This window comes from Solea senegalensis, linkage group LG6, assembly GCF_019176455.1.
Source record: "Solea senegalensis isolate Sse05_10M linkage group LG6, IFAPA_SoseM_1, whole genome shotgun sequence".
Taxonomy (NCBI): domain Eukaryota; kingdom Metazoa; phylum Chordata; class Actinopteri; order Pleuronectiformes; family Soleidae; genus Solea; species Solea senegalensis.
In genome coordinates, this window is record NC_058026.1 from 9,600,883 (window position 1) to 9,619,728 (window position 18,846).

At 40.5% G+C, this 18,846-nt stretch overlaps 3 protein-coding genes across 5 annotated transcripts in view; 2 read left to right on the forward strand and 1 right to left on the reverse strand.

Annotated features, from left to right (window-relative positions):
* The window catches only part of LOC122771138 (cytoplasmic phosphatidylinositol transfer protein 1-like), a 59,868-nt gene extending 54,487 nt beyond the window's left edge, over window positions 1–5,381 (forward strand). Inside the window, exons 8-10 of one of the 3 annotated variants that reach the window (XM_044028509.1) lie at window positions 107–170; window positions 1,480–1,619; window positions 1,867–5,381. In XM_044028509.1, coding sequence (XP_043884444.1) covers window positions 107–170; window positions 1,480–1,619; window positions 1,867–1,872 — 210 coding nt within the window. In that variant the 3' untranslated portion in view covers window positions 1,873–5,381. The other 2 variants (XM_044028507.1, XM_044028508.1) reach the window with 2 other exon arrangements.
* Window positions 5,382–5,621: 240 nt separating this feature from the next.
* Window positions 5,622–13,393, reverse strand: LOC122771136 (von Willebrand factor A domain-containing protein 7-like). The gene is made up of 15 exons (XM_044028506.1): window positions 13,279–13,393; window positions 12,589–12,915; window positions 12,178–12,379; window positions 10,996–11,081; window positions 10,798–10,891; window positions 10,304–10,432; window positions 10,032–10,218; window positions 9,807–9,954; window positions 9,369–9,504; window positions 9,125–9,277; window positions 8,620–8,712; window positions 8,303–8,412; window positions 7,546–7,710; window positions 7,026–7,349; window positions 5,622–6,497 (listed from the first exon to the last, which is right to left on the reverse strand). Exons 2-15 carry the CDS (start codon window positions 12,787–12,789, stop codon window positions 6,057–6,059), a joined length of 2,469 nt encoding a protein of 822 aa, XP_043884441.1. The 5' UTR covers window positions 12,790–12,915; window positions 13,279–13,393; the 3' UTR covers window positions 5,622–6,056.
* A 1,849-nt stretch (window positions 13,394–15,242) lies between these two features.
* LOC122771438 (ecto-ADP-ribosyltransferase 5-like) lies at window positions 15,243–16,802 on the forward strand. Its single transcript, XM_044029011.1, has 3 exons — window positions 15,243–15,631; window positions 15,762–15,863; window positions 15,944–16,802. The coding sequence occupies exons 2-3, from the start codon at window positions 15,768–15,770 to the stop codon at window positions 16,736–16,738; spliced, it is 891 nt and encodes a 296-aa protein (XP_043884946.1). The 5' UTR covers window positions 15,243–15,631; window positions 15,762–15,767; the 3' UTR covers window positions 16,739–16,802.
* Window positions 16,803–18,846: the final 2,044 nt, after the last annotated feature.

Below are 18,846 nucleotides of genomic sequence, written 5' to 3' on the forward strand. Positions count from 1 at the left end.
AGGTCACTTCATTTTACACATGATAGCATCCAAAAGCAAAAAAAAAAGAAGAAGAAAAGAAGCCTAAAAGTGCTTGTGTTATTAACTGTTCTTCTTTGTGTCATAGGTGATTCGTGATGTGCTGCTGCTGGGACACAGACAAGCGTTTGCATGGGTGGATGAATGGATTGGTAAGCCGCAGTCCCGCTGTTTACATGCCACGGCTAAGTCACAGCCATTTTCAGTCAACAATTTAGTCAGTGGAAAGTTAAAAGAAGAGAAATTAGCTTCAACTTGGGAGTAAGTGATCGTAACCCAATCAACAAGATAACAGCAAAGGGTGATAAACAGTATTGTGCTAAGGGTGGGCCACCTGTCTGTTGTGGAGCAATTTATAAATAGAACTTGTAATAGAGGGATGGCTTCTGAAGGAGCACTTAAGGGAAATGTTTAGTCCACATATCAACAGTCACATTACTTACCCGAACGATAAGTGAAATGAACTTGAATGGTTTCTGCATTATTGTTGTAGTTAAAAGTATTCTAACATGTAACAAATACACAATTCAGATTGCCTTTAGTCAGAGTTGCCCATATACTGTATATTGCTGTTGTGTGATTACTGTTTATTTATATTACTGTAAAGTTTGCATGAAAAATCACTCCACCTGCATCAAACTCTTATGTCCCTGCCAGTCCTGCTCACTGCCCTATGGCATGGATCCTCTTGGTGTCAGCACTAACCAACTAATAACAAACACTGCACTCTAGTTTCCTAGTGGTCTTGAATGTTTCATGATAAAGAAAGTAGAGAGGACTCATAACTCTTGAAGGTAAACATATCATATACCAAACCATGTTGTCCAAACCAGTTAAATACATGGATTAATTGGAAATGTAAGTCTTTGCACTTGAGGAAACATGAAAGCTGCCTCTGTCTGGTTGCACAAGAGGCAGCCTTGTTTGCATTCACAAGTGGCTGCAGCATTTTTGCACGTAGCGATGACAAGCCCATTGCCTTTGTCATGAAACATTTCTCTCCTGTCTTTTCCGTAAACCACCATCCCTTGCACCAACCAGCCTGGATCCTTCCTTTCTTAATTGTCTTATTTGAATGAATGGTGAATGGTTTTGCCCGTTGAATAGGTGAACCCTTAATTGCCAATATTGCCTCTTTTCCGCTTCCAATGTTCCATCTACGTCTTTTGGTGTGGATTGTGGATGCTTTTTTTTTTTTTCAATCTTGCCAGTTCCTTGACCTCATCCTTCCTTTCCTCCTTCATGGTGTGGGTCAGATTAGTCTTGTCTTCTGTAGATCTTCTGCATCCTGGGAAGCAAGCACTCTTACTTTTAACCTAACCGTCTAACATCCGGTAAAAACTCACAGAGCATGTTTTGCCACCAAACCGTCTCCTCCCCCACCTGTCAACTGGAGTGCCTTTGCAGAGGAGTGACCAACATTTCAAACTTCGTTCCACATGTCCTTCCCCCTTCTTCCAGATATGACTTTGGATGATGTGCGGGATTACGAGAAATCAATGCATGAGAAAACCAACATTAAGGTTTGCCTTGAGGGGCAAGAACATTCCACAACAAACTCATCTTCACTGGATGACATAGAGATCCATGACAAAGGAAGTGTATGTGTCTTTTTTCATTGTTCCTTTACTCCATTGCTCGCCCTCTCTCCAATTGTTTTAAGCACTGTGACTTCAGGCCCAGATTAAGTCAATGTGTACATAATATGTCATTCATTATGTTAAGAATATGATAAGTCTGTGTTTTTCTGGGTACGCCTGTGGCAGATTATGGTAATCTCCAGTTTGTGTTGTTTCCCTCATGTGTCTGTCAAAATTGCTTTCCTTAATTGATTTCTTTCCAATTCAGACATGACAATGGATGAAGTGAGAGAGTTTGAGCGGACCATACAGGAGGCCACCAACCAGAAGATCGGGATGTTCCCCCCGTCCATCTCCATCAGTGAGACACCCTTGTCCTCCTTTGCCCTCAATGGCCCTGCCAGCGCCCCCTCTACCCCCATGTGCACTGATGCACCCGAGTCCCTCTCTGTCCCCAAGGACCGTCCCCGCAAAAAGTCTGCTCCGGAAACCCTGACCCTTCCTGAACCTGTTCCAAGTGGCGCTCCTCAGGGCTCTGCTTTGAGCCCGCGACCCGTGTCAAACCACATCCAAACATCCACACCACCTTCCTCCAACTCTGACCTTGCTGAGATAGATGAACAGTAAACGGAGCCTTGGGACACCATTACACCCCAGCTTATCCCACTCAACCCCACTGTCTTAGGAGCCAATGACAAACCTCCAAACACCAGTGCCCAAACATTCAAGTTTGCCAGACATAGCCAGTGATTTTTCATAATCTTGAGTATAGAAATCCTAATCCGTTTAGTTGATACCGTCCGGGCAGCTGTAGTTTCAGCCACTATGACACGTTGAGTAAGCTATCGTAACGGACCACCTATGATGTCTAATCAAAACAAAGACCATCTGATATTATTTTGGGTGAGTGGCTGTACCTTATGTTATATGAAGTGAATTTTCATCATTTCCTCAGTTATGTTTCTCCAATGAAATGAGCTGATTGCTTTTGTGCTATCGAACTATGAAGTAGTTGCCTTAGCACCACTGGGCCAGTGGTGTTTATGAGTTTGACAGTGTGTGCAAATGAACGACACACATTGGAAACTAAAAGTGACATAAATGACACAGACTAGCACAGTAGACCTATTATGTTAAACTAGAAAGCCAAGTGCCCTCATGAATCTACTGTGTCCAGAGGCATTCAAAGTGGCCTGTGGATCAGACTGTCGTAATCATTTTCCATCCCAAACTCAGAATATACTTGAGATGCAAGATCAGTACAATCAGTACAATCAGTACATAGATTTTGAGAGATTTTACACCTCAGGTCTCCCGGACTCTACCTGGCTCACACTCCAAAAGCAGGGATAATACTGTTCTCTCCCTGCTTATTGCCAAACAGCCGCCTTTTATACCTCCACAAATATTACAATACAAATATTGTATGACTATATTAATCTACTTAACTGTTAGAATGTTTACACATTATTATCCTTGAAGCATTTGCATATAAGCAGTAACATTTAAGTCAAACTGATATTAAATCTGCGTGCATGGTTTTGGCATGACTGGTAAATAGTTCTAAAATTTCTTAAAACTCCGGTTTTAATACTGCATATATCTTACTCTTGACGAACTTGACTTGAGTGGTCAGGGTACTAAAGAAAACTCATGTTGCCTGAAGTTAATGCTGGACACGTCATGTGACATAAATGTGATCCAATTTTGTTCAATCACTTCAATCACATAAACGTCACGTGTAGGAATAAGGCCATCGTAGTGCACAGTGGAGGTGACAAAAACCCGACGGCTAATTTGAGAAGGAGGGCACATGCGTCAAGCTGACTTGACTGTGTGCTATGTTAGCTACATAGCATTTGCAGGATTGCTGATATTTTTTTTTATTTTATTTTTTTTAAATGAGAACATTCTTTGCAGTGTACTCGTATACTTTCTACCATGGAGCCTAAAGGAGAAACAAATCATGGTGACAGAACGTAGTTTGGATGGAAAACTCCTCTTTTTTCCCCATTCAACAATGATTCAAAGAAAGGGTTTCTATATGCTGCATGGAATGATCATAACATATATACATATTATGGTAAGTATATATGTATATAGACTATAAATGGCTGGATTGGTACAGTTTATTTAGTAACTGTTTGAAAGTAGTGAAGCTCTGTACTAATTTTGTTTCATTTAAAAAGGAGATTTTGAGTGAAATGTAAGCATGCCCAGAGAATATGCTGTAGGCCGACAGACTCTTTCAACTCAGTGCCTCTGCATCCATCAACTGTATTGTCATCTCCATATGTGTCAACTAAAATCTCGTATATTTCAGCGAAACACGAAACTCCATCACATTAACTTTTGTCTGTTTTCTAGCTCAAACGTGGCAAATTAACCTATTATTAAAAGTGGGCGACAGCCACACAAACAGCCTAACTGCAACGTGAATCAGATCAAAAACAATCATATCAAACAATGTCATCAGACTTTCAAGTAACAGGGCTAACTTGATATTACTTTTTAAGGAAACGCGTCATTTTATGTTCTACTATTCAGGCCAGTTACTTCTAACTTTACCGCGCAAATGCATTTTGCACTTTTCCGTCTTTGACACTTTATTTGACAATGAAGGAATGTGTTACATTGCAGTCTTGTTGGGTTTGGTGGACCAAAGTTCTGTAATACAGCATCGTGATTTGAAGAGAGCAGGTCAGAGAAAGTGGCCTCACTGGTCTTGCCATAAAATATTGTTAATATGTACAGTTTCTCACTTGCCTTTTGTTAAAAAAAATAATAAAAATAATTACTAAAAGAACTGTAGCTATTTATCTGTAACTGTAGCTTTGTGTTTGCCTTTTTTAGGATAGAAATGTTGTCTACCAGCATGTGGCCCACTGTATTGATCTATTATTTATAGATTATACACAATAATGACTCTGGTATTGACCATCTCTCTTGTCAGGAACACAGAGATCCAGGGATAGGTTTGATCTCCCATGGGCTTCTGAAAATAATACAAAATGTTAAATTGTGTAACATTAAGCTCTGCTCTGTTTAATAGAGTAACATAAGGTATTGTAAATACTGTTATTGATATCTAATAGAGTAGGTTTCTTGGATGTGGACTTCAACAGAGAAGGATATTATTTAGTGCGGCATCTTCACGGACACAATTTAAAGGTTTGTTTTACTTCAGGAGCAATGCGAGAACGTATCTATGACATTGTCATTATTGAAAATACTGAAATCAGTTCATTTTCCTTTTTCCCCCCAATCGAGTCTCAAGACTCCTCAGTGTAGTGGCATACTTTTGACTCCATTTGCTTCGGTACCTTTGCAAGGCAAAAATTATTTGTACACATTCTAAAACAAAATGAAGCTTTTCTTTTCAGTTGGGTGGCTGCTTTGACGTTTACTTGCCATATTAAGTAAAAGGTATTTGGCCTTTTTGTTGTTTCTTTTCTTGTAGTAAACCTGCTGTACTTTGATTTTGTATTCCCCCTTTCCGCCCCGATGCATTGGGCCAGGCTGTCATGCTGTCTTCTGATAACTGGTGCCTTCCATCCAGGATGGCTGAGTTAGCTGGAGAACTGGTTGTGATTTTTGATTGTTCCTCTTTTTTTCCATAATCCTGTTTTGATGGGCTTCTGGACGTTGCTCTTAGTTCTTCCACTTTTAACTATTGTTGTATTTGTTATATTTTTATTGCCCTCTGAGGTGAATTAGACTCTTTGTTGTAATTATTGTTTCTTTTTTCTGAAATAGACAATTAAACTTTACTAGTTATTGGAACCGTGTTATTTTTTTTGTCAATGAAAACCGCAGTGTGCGTTTTGCAGCTTCCGCCTTTCGCTCATTGTGAGCTCTCAACTTTGTGATCTCTCATCTTGAGATGAGTTTTTATTGCATTTTTTTTTTATTTCGTAGATGGGTAAACAGAATTATAAAGTCATATACCATGTAGATTTACCAGCAATGGTGAAAGTAGAAGGAAATGACCAGTTAAAGACCTGCATTTAAAATACACTTTATTGCTTATCATCATCATTATTACCACTGCACCTGTAAAACAAAACATTAACATGTCCATAAACAGCCCTATAACAAAATCTTGCCACCGAAGTACACATTAATTATTCATTGAAAACACTTGTAAATAATCACTTTTTTGAAAAGCTGGGGCCATTGAGGCTGCATTAAAGTAACTTCAACACTACTATAACCACTTATACCACTATAAAGTAGTAGTAATCTGTGGAAAAACTACTACATTTTATTTTATTTTATTTTACTTATTTTATTTTACTAGAATCTGGCTGATACTGGGGCTGCTGCCTATATCCATTTTTGGGAATACATCGTTTGGATATCACTAAAGGCCAATATGGGCCACTTTATTTACTGAGTGATGCATCTTTTCAAGACCGACATTATTCATATGATTCACGGGATATCTCCACAATATTTTCAATTCCAAAGCAGAGAAACTGCAACTATGATCCACAAACGGTATGATAAGCTCCAAGTGTGCCCTCCTGCTGCTGTGTTAGCTACAATCCTATTTGCAGGTGCACGTGCGGCTGTAGTCATTTCTTTGACTCTAACCTGTCCCACACAGGTCGCCACATTTCCAACTTTGTCAATAGCAGTCAGCTCAACAGTCTGTTTGCAGCAGGAGGTGCTGAAGGTAACCACCGTAATCTCCTCTCCCCCTTCCCCAGCTGTTGTTTTTCTACTTAATGTACCGTTCCCTTTGCGTATGTTGACGTTCTCAATGCCAGTGCCGTTTACGCCGTCGGTGAAACTAGCCACAAATTCCCACTGGGAGGAAGAGCAGGACGACACAGAGGATGAGCAGTTGGACGTTGTTCTGACTTCCTGACACACAGGGCGACTAAAGTCTGTCACCTGGACACACGGAAACAGAGGCCAGCAGGGTGAGGTAATATGAATGAGGAATCGCCGAGAAAAATAACCAAACTAGATCAAATCATTTCATGACCTGTGACCTCAAAGCACGATGGAGATAAAGGTAACATTAAAATACTGGCTCTAACAATGGTCCAGCCAGAAAACTCCCAAAATACAGTAACTTTTCATTCAAAGATGGGGTGGGAGATTATTTCGCGGAGCATTTTTTACTGTATTGCTTAAAATCATCTTCACACCTCGATTGTAACCAATTCATTGGAGGGAAGTCTGAAGAAAGGGGCATTTGAATTCAAAGTGTAGCCTGCTCTAACTGTTTTTGCAGGATCTCCAATCCTACCTTTAAAGGGCCTCAAACTCTTTAACATATAAGATGCCAGCAGAGTAGCTGTCGCTGCCATGAGTCGAAAACCCGCTTTCACGTTCTGTCTCCGCCTGTTGCTGACGTGCTAAAATCAACCAAATAGGTTCAGTGATTAATCAAATTAAAACAGAACTTTCTCTCACCTTAGCAGTCACAGAGAACCTGACAACAGCGTAGTTGATGTCACCGTCAGCCGTGTTCTCCGCCTCAATGCTGAGGGTCACGCCAGTCCCGGATGCAGCACTGCTCGGCACCGTCAAGGTCACTGTGCCGCTGGCCGCGCCTCCGCTTCCTGCCGCTACAGTGACTGTGCTGGGTGAAGTGGAAGCATAGCTGCGGTCATTGATGGCTCGTAGTGTGAACGTTCCCGTTGCGGAGTCATTGACGACCCCATTGGAGGTTGCGGCAACTGTGAAGGGGATGGAGATGGTGGAGCCCGGTTCTACGTTTATGTTGGTGACTTGGGTCTGGAAAAGTAGAGGAAGAAAGAGTGTAAGAAATCTAAGGATATGGTATGTTCTTATTATATTGATAAGTAGCAAAAGATAAAAGAAAACACGTGTAAAGAAAGGTTTGTTGTCACCACGAAAGCACAAACCCTTAACGTTATAAATGCTGGAGCAAAGCAGTGATAAATTGATGCACGTAACAGAACTTGCTCACAGTAACAGAAATGCTGGAGGTCTTGATCCGAGTGGAGGCTTGTCTCTGGAAACTGGTGGTTGTTGACCTGGTGGCGGAGTTGCTGTCCTCCCCTTTAAGAAGAACCACAAATTCACCTGCTGGGATTCCAGTGAATGTCACAAAGAAGTTGCCCCCTCCCAACGCCTGTGGTGGACAGAAACATTCTTTGTCACAAGAGTCAACTGCAGTATACTAAATTAACTTCTCAGAATCACGTCGTCATTATATCCCACAATTTCATGCCGGACTCACTCGCAGACTTGAGTCTTCACCTGTTTTATTTTTTTCCCGAAGCAGGTATCCGCAGCTTTTGTTTATCTAAACTAGAGCGACTGAAAATGGAGGAGTTTAGCTACTGCTCTCTCACTCTTTCATAGATATTGCTGGTGGAAATGTGACATACAATATTTTAGGATCATTTAAATGTTTTTATTTAATTGAGATTGCAGTAACAGTTTTTAATACTGAAGGCCGTTGTTGAGCATATGTACAATTTAATATAAAACGGCTGTCTGCGGAACAGTGACTTGTTTTATATCCAGAGATTTTGAGCTTTCGTGGAGTTCATTTTGCCCGAACGGGACTAGATTTGTGTTCAGCACTTTTTATTTTTTTTATGTTCAGCAGAAAATCAACTTGTACACACATAAAAACCTCCCATAGATTAACATTATCACTGTGTATTTAATGAGACCAGTGTCATAGTCAGATCCAAGCAATGTAAAATCAGACATGCCTGTAGTGATCCGTCCACCTCCGTTGACCCTGAGCTAGAAAACAGAGTGACCCCTGTGACCTTTACTATGTCACTTCCTGTCACAGAGATCATGAGGCTGACATTACTGCCTGAACATTGTGAGAGAGAAGAGAACAAAATTAAATGTTATTATTGTGACATGAACATAGTAAACACAGATAAAGAGTCTGTCTTATGAGGCACAAGTATAAACAAATACATTATGTTATTTATACATTTATCTTTTATTTATGCATGCCTTTCTAGACTGAGAACAAAGTGTAAAAAGACAAAGATGATTATAAACTGGGTCAGACCTGAGAGAGGACGTCCCTCCTTGAGACTGAAGTCTGCATGGACTCCTTCGTGTGCTTCCACAAGGTTATAAAGGAAGTTCACTGAACTCTGACCTGATATACACCCACAGAAATAAATCAAATCAAAGCTTTCAAGAGTTCAAAGTGGTTACAGGTGAACAATTAAACATTATAAACATTTTTTCCCCTCCCTCCATCTTCAAATATCACAGAATGCAGCAGTTATGACACATAACATTACGGTCTTGCCCCAACCTGCATCTTAGAGCTATTCCAACCACCTCGAGATCACTTAGATCCTCAACATTAGGATTCCTCATTATTCCACAAACCCACCTAAAATCTAAAATCAGTTTCAGAGCCACAGAATCAGAATATGGGTTTTTGAAAAACACATTTTTACCATCCTGGTTCATCAGTCACAACATTTCAGTTTTTCTAAATAGGTTAATGTAAAGAAAGTTAGTAAAGCGAAAGCTTTACTTGCATGTTTTATATTACTGACCTGCAACTTTCACAGAATATGGGCTATTTGAGTTCACCGTGATTTGCCATGACCCTGTTTGATTATCAGCGTTGAGGCTTAAACGACGCAGGTTTCCTTTTGCAGTGGAAGACGCCAGAGGACCGCCGGTCTCACTTGAGCTCTGAGATAAACCTGTAGGAGACAGATTATTATTATTTTTTTAAAAAGGAAAAAAAATCATGAGATACAGGAAACCATAACATAACACGAGCGTTAACAACACCTGTGGGGCCGCTGAGCTTGAACGTGAGAGAAGAGGCTCCTGTGATGTACACAGTAATGTCCTTTAATGAACCATCGACAGTAAATGTAAAATTGTCAGGCTTTCCCGGAATCTTCACCACCTGTAAGACTGTCACCTTGAAGAGGAAGAAACAGAAACATTTATATTCAAATTTACACATTTATACAGATATTTGCACGTGTTCGCTGACAAAGATCTCAGAGGCAGGTGGAGCCGCAGTCAGTCAGGGCAAGCTGTCAGTCGTATACAGTGCTTGGAAAAGTGTCAGCCGACGCCGATGATTAGACCTTGGACTATTCCAGAATTTTAAAAAGTCAGTATGTACTAATATGTTTGGTCAGGCAATAATTACTTTATATTTTGTGACATTGTGATGATGTGTCACTCCCTCACAGAACAAATAAAAAAAAGTAACACCTGTAGTTCGGACAAGCACAACTCCTGCTCGGTTCCCCTCTTACTGTCGATGAAGCCAAAGGCAACGCTCTTTACTGTGGCGATGTCATCCGACATACTGCCTTTGGTGATGAAACACAGCGCAGAGGATTGGGAGAGACCCATCAGTCTGTAAGAGACAATGATTACAGGTTATTTATCCTATTTGACCCAGTTTTGTTTTGAAATTCACAAAATGGCTCATACTGCAGGAAGTTCTGGTCTCCAACAGCCAGTCTGATGTCCTCCAGCAGCTCCATAGTGGCGTTCACTGCCAAGTCAGCTGCTGTGTGGTGAAGTGAGCCATGACTAGACCCAACGTCATCCTTATTGATGCCCCCAACTGGGTCTCGATTGCTGGTCTTGTCAAAAAAGCTACCATGACTGCATTTACCTTGCGGCAGAGAGAGATATTATGTTTTGCATCGTGCTACAAAATAACGGAGCATATACAAATGTAGAGAATTCATTCAAGCTACCTTGAGGCTTTTCTGAGGAGAAGACATTAAAGTAGCCTGAAGTGAGAAGCCCCTGCTGCAGCACGTCAGGCAGAATGTTGTCAGCACAGTTCTGTCCTTTACAGTTTCTGCAGGTTGGAACACTTAAGCCTGCAAAATATAATAAATGAGCAAATGAATGACTAAATGGGTAGTTAACTTGGAAACAGGGTAATTTGAATTATACTACCCTGAGACATTGATATTTATGTTATATTACACTGTGATTCATGGTTAAAAAGCTGGAATGGAAAGTGCAATTGGGGACACTGACTGACTTGTGTTGAAATAAAATTGTTAAAAAAGTCATAATAGACAAATGTACGCAATCTGCGTGAGTCACAGCAGGGAGGGTGTTTATTTGACTGGTGGGTGACTGATGAGGTGACAGTGTGCTTTGTTGTTTCTCAATAAAGCACGTGACTGAATTTCAAACTGCCAAAACCACAACCCCACCCTGAAACACAATATCCCACCTGCCAGATTCTCAAGAGGTTGGTCTGGTGTGATGAGAGCGCCGTAAGGAGCCGTGTTTCCCAGCTCCACCCAGTTACTGTGGCTGTAGAAATCCTTAGAATAGAAGAGATGACACATTTTTCACAGTAACATCTGAATCATTCCCGTCAGTTCCGAAAACACCACTATCCACCCATTACAGCAATCCACAACCTCACCTGGAGGGTGTGACAGACTTGTCCGAGAATCCATCTCCCTGCAACAAAGTTATCCGACTTCACGCTGGACTTAACAGCAGCCACGCCTTGAAAGCGGAACAACACAGAGAGAGAGTGAGGCGCAAGCTAAAGCTGCAGTGTACACGTGGTCTATGTTTGAATGAAAATGTGTAGCTGATATGTATGGACTGCGGAAATGCCAAAATAAATAAATCATAAATAAATACACCATTAAATAATTAATTAAATGTGTCATTAATTAATTAAAATACCAATTCATTATATGTAAAGAAAAACATCTTTTTTTTTTTTAACTTTATTTAATTAATTATTTCATGGTCCATGTTGTAGTCCATCATTCATTTTATCTGTCAGTGGGCGGAGCTAATGCTGATCTAGTCCAATTCATTGGTTTGGTCTGAAGTCGCATGCCTGGAGAAAGCCATATACAAAACAAATATAAACCGGAAATAAGTATTTTTCTGTGTCCCGGAATGCAGTTCTAAGATCATTTGAGGCAAGGAATTAGTCACTTAGAATTCAAACATGTGGTTTGTGTATAAATAGAAATAAATTAATGATGCACTGCAACACGGACCATGAAATAATTAATGAAATAGTTAAATAATTATGTTTGTTTTTGTATTGGTATTTTAATTATTGAATGACATTTAATGAATGGTGTATTTATTTATTTAATTTAGGCACTTTCCGTCCTCCATAGATATGATCATCATTGAAATGAAGACTTTTCAGTCACTTTTACTCTGGTGTCTGGAATGTGTACCATTGAAATCTTTACTTAAATAAAGCCAGCCAGCATTGTCCATATTTATGCTGATAATATGGTTTCCCAGGCTGGTTTGTCTGTGGTTTTCATGGTGCCCCCACCTGTGTTTGCCCTCATGGGCTCTCCATGTGGGGCCCATGTTAATAAAACCATATGGCACCTGCAAGGGTGCCCACTTCAAACACGGATTAGGCCACCATCCGGTGCCAGTTTCTAACCGTCTTCCTGAGAAACTCTTTTGGTCTTTACACTCTGACCTTTGTAAACTAACTACATGGAAAGTGTGATGACAACTTCAAATCAAGAAGGAAGCAGCATCTTTTTGTGGATGCAAATTCACTTATTTGAACCGCTTCAACGTGTGAAACATAACAAAAAAAAAGAAGTTTTACCTGATGTGATTATATCTCGTCCCTTCTGGAAGGTCTCACTATCAAAATGGTGCTTCTCACTCAGGGCAAACACCACATCCACTTTTGCATTGCTGAAACACATTTCGGCAATGGAAGCGCGGTACCTGAGACTCGAGAGGAAAGATCCACCTGTAGAAGAACAGGCCCTTTGCACACTGTCAGCTGACAGGCTGTCATCAATCTGGAGACAAAATATTTTTCATTTTATCTTTCATATTTGGAAAACTGATGGAAAACTCCCCAGTGCAACAGCTGAGTCATTCATTTTTATTCTTCAGCATCACATTCCACAAGGGAGTTGACCCTGAAAAGCAATGTGAAAACTTGGACCCAAGAAACAAGTAATGGTAGATTAATGTAGCACAGTGTCAGTGTGGCTTTTCTACTCACAGTCAGGCTGAAGTCTCGTCCCTCAGAGGCAGCGATATCCCGACAGACTTCAGCCGTCTTCCAAAGCACCGCCCTTTGTGTGATGTGAAGGTGAGTGCTGGATTTCCCATCAAATGTGAAGAGGGGCTGGAAGCTGTGGATGAGGCCTGGTAGCGAGAGGCTCACTGCCATCAGGAGTGTGACTGTCAGCCTGGCAGTCATTATGCGGGAAATGCAGGAGGTGAAATTAAAAGAGGATGATTATGTATCTGCATAGACACGGTCTCCACGGTATCCTGTACTGCCCCACAGACAAGTCCCCCGAACACGGTCACTTTGAGCTGAAAACTGTGTGTGAAAGCACAGAGAGGTTACTGGCAGTGAAGCAGGTTTAAACGAGGAGAGTGGCAAATGGAAACACCTGAGGAAAAAAGACAAGGGAGAGGAAAATAAGTAAATAAAATAAAAACAAATGAATTTCATTCAAATCAAACCAGCGGATATAGTGCCACAGTGGTATAAAAAAAAACCTGTCCAAGCTTCATCATAAATAATAATAATAATAATAATAATAATAATTCAGTTTATCCAAGAATCTAAACTTGCCACATAAATGCCAAAAAAAACTACAAGTGTATATCTTAACATAAATATTTGGCCTAATTTGGAAGACTAAGTGTTTCAATATAGAGAACTAAACAGCAAATTTACCTCTTCAGCAGCCGGGTCTTGTTCAGGTGTCGGCACTCTCAGGATTCCATGTCCACACTTGGTAGATAATATTACGTGTAGATTGGCGCGTTTCCTGTGTGTTATCCTCTAACTTGACTTTATATGTGTGTGTGTGTGTGTGTGTGTGTGTGTGCGTGTGCGTGTGCGTGTGTGCGTGTGTGCGTGTGTGCGTGTGTGTGTGTGCATGCACCCTCATTCTTTCCTTTTAGTTAACGGCTGTTTTGAATGATTGAGCTGATGAGATTCCATTGAAGAGCTCCCACACACATTTTCATCTGTGTGACGTTGACACTGTGAATGACAGTTAGCTGTCAGTCTGACATGCTTAGTGATTCTTAATGTGCAGACATTGGATTAGTACTGATCTCAATTGTGTTTGGACCGACTGAAGAAGAAAACCACAGCACATGCAGACAAATGGAGAAAAGCCCAAGAACTCAACCCAAAAGAACTTTGTCATGTAACATTATTCATAATTAATTAAATTCCCTGTTCTTGCCTTTGCAGCAAGAAGAGCCAGGTTCACGACCTGGTGAGAACAAGGGCCTCTTTGCATGGAGTTTTGGAATTTGCCTAATCTCCAAAAACATGCAGATTTGGAGATTAGGCAAATTGGGCACTCTAAATTGACCGTAGGTGTGAGTGCGAGAGTGGATGGTCGTTTGTCTCTATGTGTTGGGATTGGCACCAGCCCCGCGTTTCCTTCCAAAGACAGTCCATGCGTCACCATGAGGTTTCACTAGTTACTAGAATAAAAAAAAACACAGAGCGGCACGCTCACATGCACACACACACATTTCATATTATTTACATTTCGTTGAAAAATTAGATCAACAGAAAGCTTTTAGGGCTCACCTGATTTCACTGCCTACCCCCTTTGCTTGCTGATAACATCAAAAAATAAATAAAGCTAAAAAGGTGTGTCTTGATTGCTTCAGGGTTATACCCGTTCAGCTCTTTAAAGTTTTTGCCAACAGTGTCATTATTCTTTGAGAGGTTAAATGTGTGTACAGTGCACAAATAATAGTGTCAGTTATTATTGTACAATATGTGTTAATGTCTATCCATAAAAACATTTTTTCCTCATTTGTTTTCAGTTATGTTCGCTGTGTTTAAAAGGTGTGTCTCCCACATGACCTAATCTTAAATATAATAACATAACTAATCCTGAAGTTTTACCTCTGCAGCAGATTCCATTACGACACGTATGATGGCTGTTGACCTGAAGCTGCCACCTTGGTCAACTACCGGTCAACCTGGAAGAAAACTAGTCATACTAGTTACATGTACCCAACAGTAAAAATGCAACAAACTCCATTTCAATAAAGCATTTTAAAAACAGGTAATCACAGATATCCCATTATTTCCACTTCTACCTCACTGATGCCATTCAAATTCTGCAATGTCATTTTAGAAGCCTTTCACAGCACTAAGGGACATTTTAACCACCATGTTCATCAACACAAACATACACTGTGTTTTCACTTTGACAGCTTCAACGAAGCAGCATCTGATGTTATTGGCAATAATGTGTCCTGTTTTGAGATGTATTCATGCATCGGGGCTGATGTGAACCAAACTGAACCCCACCCCCCACGAGGTTTTCAAAATCACAGATGTCTTGACAAATGACTGATGTTGCCTTTTAGTCTACAAAGTACACAGCACAGCAATGCAAAAGGCAGATTTGAATTTCAAACCAAATCAAATGCGAATAAAATCATACTTTGGAGTCCTCTGTACACACTGGAATCCATGTAACCATGAAATTAACATGTCTGATGTCTTTAGTCCTCATAATTCACACAGAGAACTGTCTTGTAGCTGCAGTGGTGGCTGCAGAGAAGTGAACGCCAGTGTTGATGTAAGTGAGAAAAGTACGGTTTTCAATACAAACATCAGATGGACCCTTTCAAATGCACCCTTTATTCTACATTTTAGACCATTTTCCACTGATGTGGAAGGTAATATCACTGACAAGGGTCAGAATTTACTCTTCTATTTACTTTTTCTACAAGCTTGACAAAAACTGTGAGTTATTAGAGTGATGTGATGTTAATTTAAAAAAACCCAAACACTTTTGATGTAAACATATCAATCTAACTGCATAATTGGAAAATGCAAAGATAACAGCTTACAGTGAGATGTCTCTGATTATCTTCAAGAATGTAGATATTAGCAACTGAGTTTGGTTCACGTCTCATCCAAGAGGTTTCTGCAGTTGTATGTGAAGGTTTGACCCCTGATTGGAACGACCTGCAGCTGATGAAAGACACGCCTTTCCCTTCAATCACCACATCATCACCACACAGCATGTGTGAAGTCACCTGCGGTAGGTGAACAAAAGCTCGGATTCCTTCAAATTTGACGTCTCGTGTTTTATCAGACTCTTAACATTTTCTTTTTGATAGTGTTTCACTTTCATAAGCTATGTTTACTTAAAGAGGTGCATTTGTGTGCAGGTTTAAATGCCGGTGAATCCTGGAGGAAGAGAGATGGCCATGATGGGAGTTTTGGCCGCAGTGATGATATTGATGTTTGCGATCTGTACAGGATTTGCAAAGGTTGGGGTATAAATCGTCCCGTGGTCTTTCTCAGGTGTGATTGCTCTGTATTGACATGTATCATCAATCTATGTTTGCAGACGTCTGCAGAATCTGGGTTAAAAAGTCAAGTCCCACTGGATCTGGCTCTGAATGCAGTGGATGACATGTACACTGGTTGCAAGGACAAGATGGACTACAGGGTGAGGAAGCTGTATCTGCCAAATGAGAAAAACGGCGACAAAAATTTCACCCTGGCCTGGGTCGAAGCCGAGAAAAACTACAACAAAAAATGGAAGCGTAAGAAGGGAATGAAACCTTCCTCTGGACTGGGTAAAGAACAGATCATGGCTATTTATGTTTACACTCTCGACAAACCAAAGGTCTACCTTGATTTCAATGATGCCGTTCGAAGCAACAGGTCTGTGTACTTGACCAAGTTCAGGTATCACGCACTTCACTTTTTCCTGACCTATGCTCTTCAAACGCTCAACTCCCGAAAACCTGAAGCCGAGAGATGCGTGACTGGCTACCGCAGAGCAAACCGCTGCTTTGGACAAGACGTCCTCAACAAGGTGATTCGCTTTGGCTCCTTTACCTCCAGCTCGATGGGTTGGTACCCAAGCGCTGATCGATTCGGCGACAAGTCTTGCTTTGAGATTGTGACATGCTTCGGAGCGGACATCTCGCTGTTCTCAAAGCTCGGAGAGTCCGAGAGGGAAGCGCTGATTCCTCCCCATGAGGTTTTTAAAGTAACAAGAATAGAGAGGAGAGCTGATCACAAGAATCTGCCATGTGACGTCGTGTATAAACTGAAGAGCACAGGCACGACTCTCTCCAATTTAAACTGTGCACTTTTTCGCAAACATGCGGCGCCATTGGTTAAAGAAGGATGAGAATAACTCTTTTGTCATTTTGTGACTTATGTTGGAGTTTCTATTCATTAGGATCACCTTTCTAATAAAAACACGACGCAACTATGAAGTCTTGTGTATATAAGGTTTAAAGATGATATTAGAAATGTCATTCATTTATGTGGTTCATCAAAGAACTCGTACAGTATTGTGAATGCATCATGTTGAGTTAAATGTGCCTACAGGGGTAAGATTTCTCTACTTCAACACTGATCCTGAATGAGATTAACCCTGCTTCAGCTGATATAGTTATTCAAAGTTCTGCAAGTATGATCCTCCCACACTCTGCCTTCTCGCTTTCTAAACCCTCCCCCTCTTGTGCTCTCTCTGGCAGAGGCACATGGCACCCACTTTTAATAAAATGTCTCTGTTGACATAGTGTGCCACATGGATGGTGCAGTGGTTAGCACTCTTTCCTTTGCAGCAAGAAGACCCGGGTTAGAGCCCCGGTTGAAATATGGGGGGGGATTCGGTGAACTGGACACCTCTAAATTGAAATCGAAACCCTAAATTATATTATTGCTAATTTAGATTTACCTCATCTTTAAAATGTTGCTATATTTCATCTGTTATTGACTTTATTTTTTATTTCCACTTGCTTTTATGACTATTTTTATATTTACATTTAAGGAGAGGTTAAGTGGACACTCTAAATTGACTGTAGGTGTGTGAGTGAATGGCTCTTCGTGCCCATATGTTTGCCCTGCGATGGACTGGCGATCTGTTCAGGGTGTAACTTACATTTAGCAAACGCTTTTATCCGAAGCGTCTCACCTTGCCTTTTGCCCTTCGTCAGCTGGGATTGGCCGCAGCTCCCCCCGTGATTATTTTGTCATAATTAATATATGCTATTTATTATTTATGCTACACCCTTTGCTGCTGTAACATATCTAGTTTCTCTGGTACTTCAACTTAAAAATAAAATAAAATAAATACATACACTAATTCCTCAAGATTACAAGATCCCAAACCATTGAAACGATACAGAATTAAGGCGTTGATTTTGCTGTCGTGTTTGATTGATCATAACTCGTGAGGCCTGCTGTATACTGTATGTGGAGTGTGTCACCTGCTCGAATGCTTACTGGAAATTGCAAACATGACACAAGAGTCATCAGTTTATTGCTTTAAACTTTGAAAAAGCATGATTTAAAGTAGACCCGTGCGTGTACATTTATCAACCACATCCAATAACAATAGTGCAAAAGAGGAAAAAAAGTTAACATGACCGTGGACAGTGTTTACATTACTAATGACTATTGATCCACAAGAAAAACAAAACCAGACAGTTACGGTTATGCAGTCTGAATGTATAATAAAACATGTAAACATGAAATCATTCAAAATTAGTTATATGGAGCACAAAATACATTCCAGTCACTTTTTCCTTAAGCAGACAAGTTTTCCAGCCCTGTGTAGGTAGTGGAGGGGGTGTAAGACCCCAATTATCAAAAGTAAGCAAATGCAAAAAGTAAAGGCATAGATGAAATCTATAGGAATAAGGTGATGTTGCAGTGGAATAGCAGCTGCATACAAAACTGAATCAATGGCCTTGACAATTGTAATGATCAACATTTTTTTAAAGGCCCTTCTCTTTGTTGCATTGCTTTTCTGTTTTTCATTCCCTTCTCCTGGCCGAGGGCGTTTTAATTTCCCGAGAACAGAGAGGCAGCAGGAAGCTGTTACAGATAAGAGGAGTACGTGCTGGATGAAATACGCATAAAGACACAGATTATATTGAAATGTGTACATGCTATAAATACAAGAAATCAAAGAAATCAGCCAGGCGACACATGCACAGGCCACCCTGTACCTTAGTGGTCTATAACGAAGAAAACTTACAGGGTACACAACACCGACATAATACTCAACACAGATGTAGCACTGGAAGAGAGGACGGGTTGTAAACACAAGGCCACGTGAAAACATGAGAATGTTAAAAAAGACATGTGATTTCAAATGAACAAATCCAAAGAAGCACATGCTTAGTAAACTCATGAAAATCTCACACATAGCCAAGTTGAGAGGAAAGAAGTCTGAAGTCAAAGTCCTAGCCCCTCTTGCCAACAACAGCCCCACAACATAAGCAT

Excerpts from the sequence above, each read along its gene's own strand:
- LOC122771136 (XM_044028506.1), bottom strand. The coding sequence starts at position 12,789 with ATGACTGCCAGGCTGACAGTCACACTCCTGATGGCAGTGAGCCTCTCG. Across the intron at positions 11,082-12,177 it reads ACGAGATATAATCACATCAG|GCGTGGCTGCTGTTAAGTCC; the intron begins GTAAAACTTCTT and ends TCCGCTTTCAAG. Across the intron at positions 8,413-8,619 it reads GGAGGGACGTCCTCTCTCAG|GCAGTAATGTCAGCCTCATG; the intron begins GTCTGACCCAGT and ends CACAATGTTCAG.
- LOC122771438 (XM_044029011.1), top strand. The coding sequence starts at position 15,768 with ATGCCGGTGAATCCTGGAGGAAGAGAGATGGCCATGATGGGAGTTTTG. Across the intron at positions 15,864-15,943 it reads TCTGTACAGGATTTGCAAAG|ACGTCTGCAGAATCTGGGTT; the intron begins GTTGGGGTATAA and ends CTATGTTTGCAG.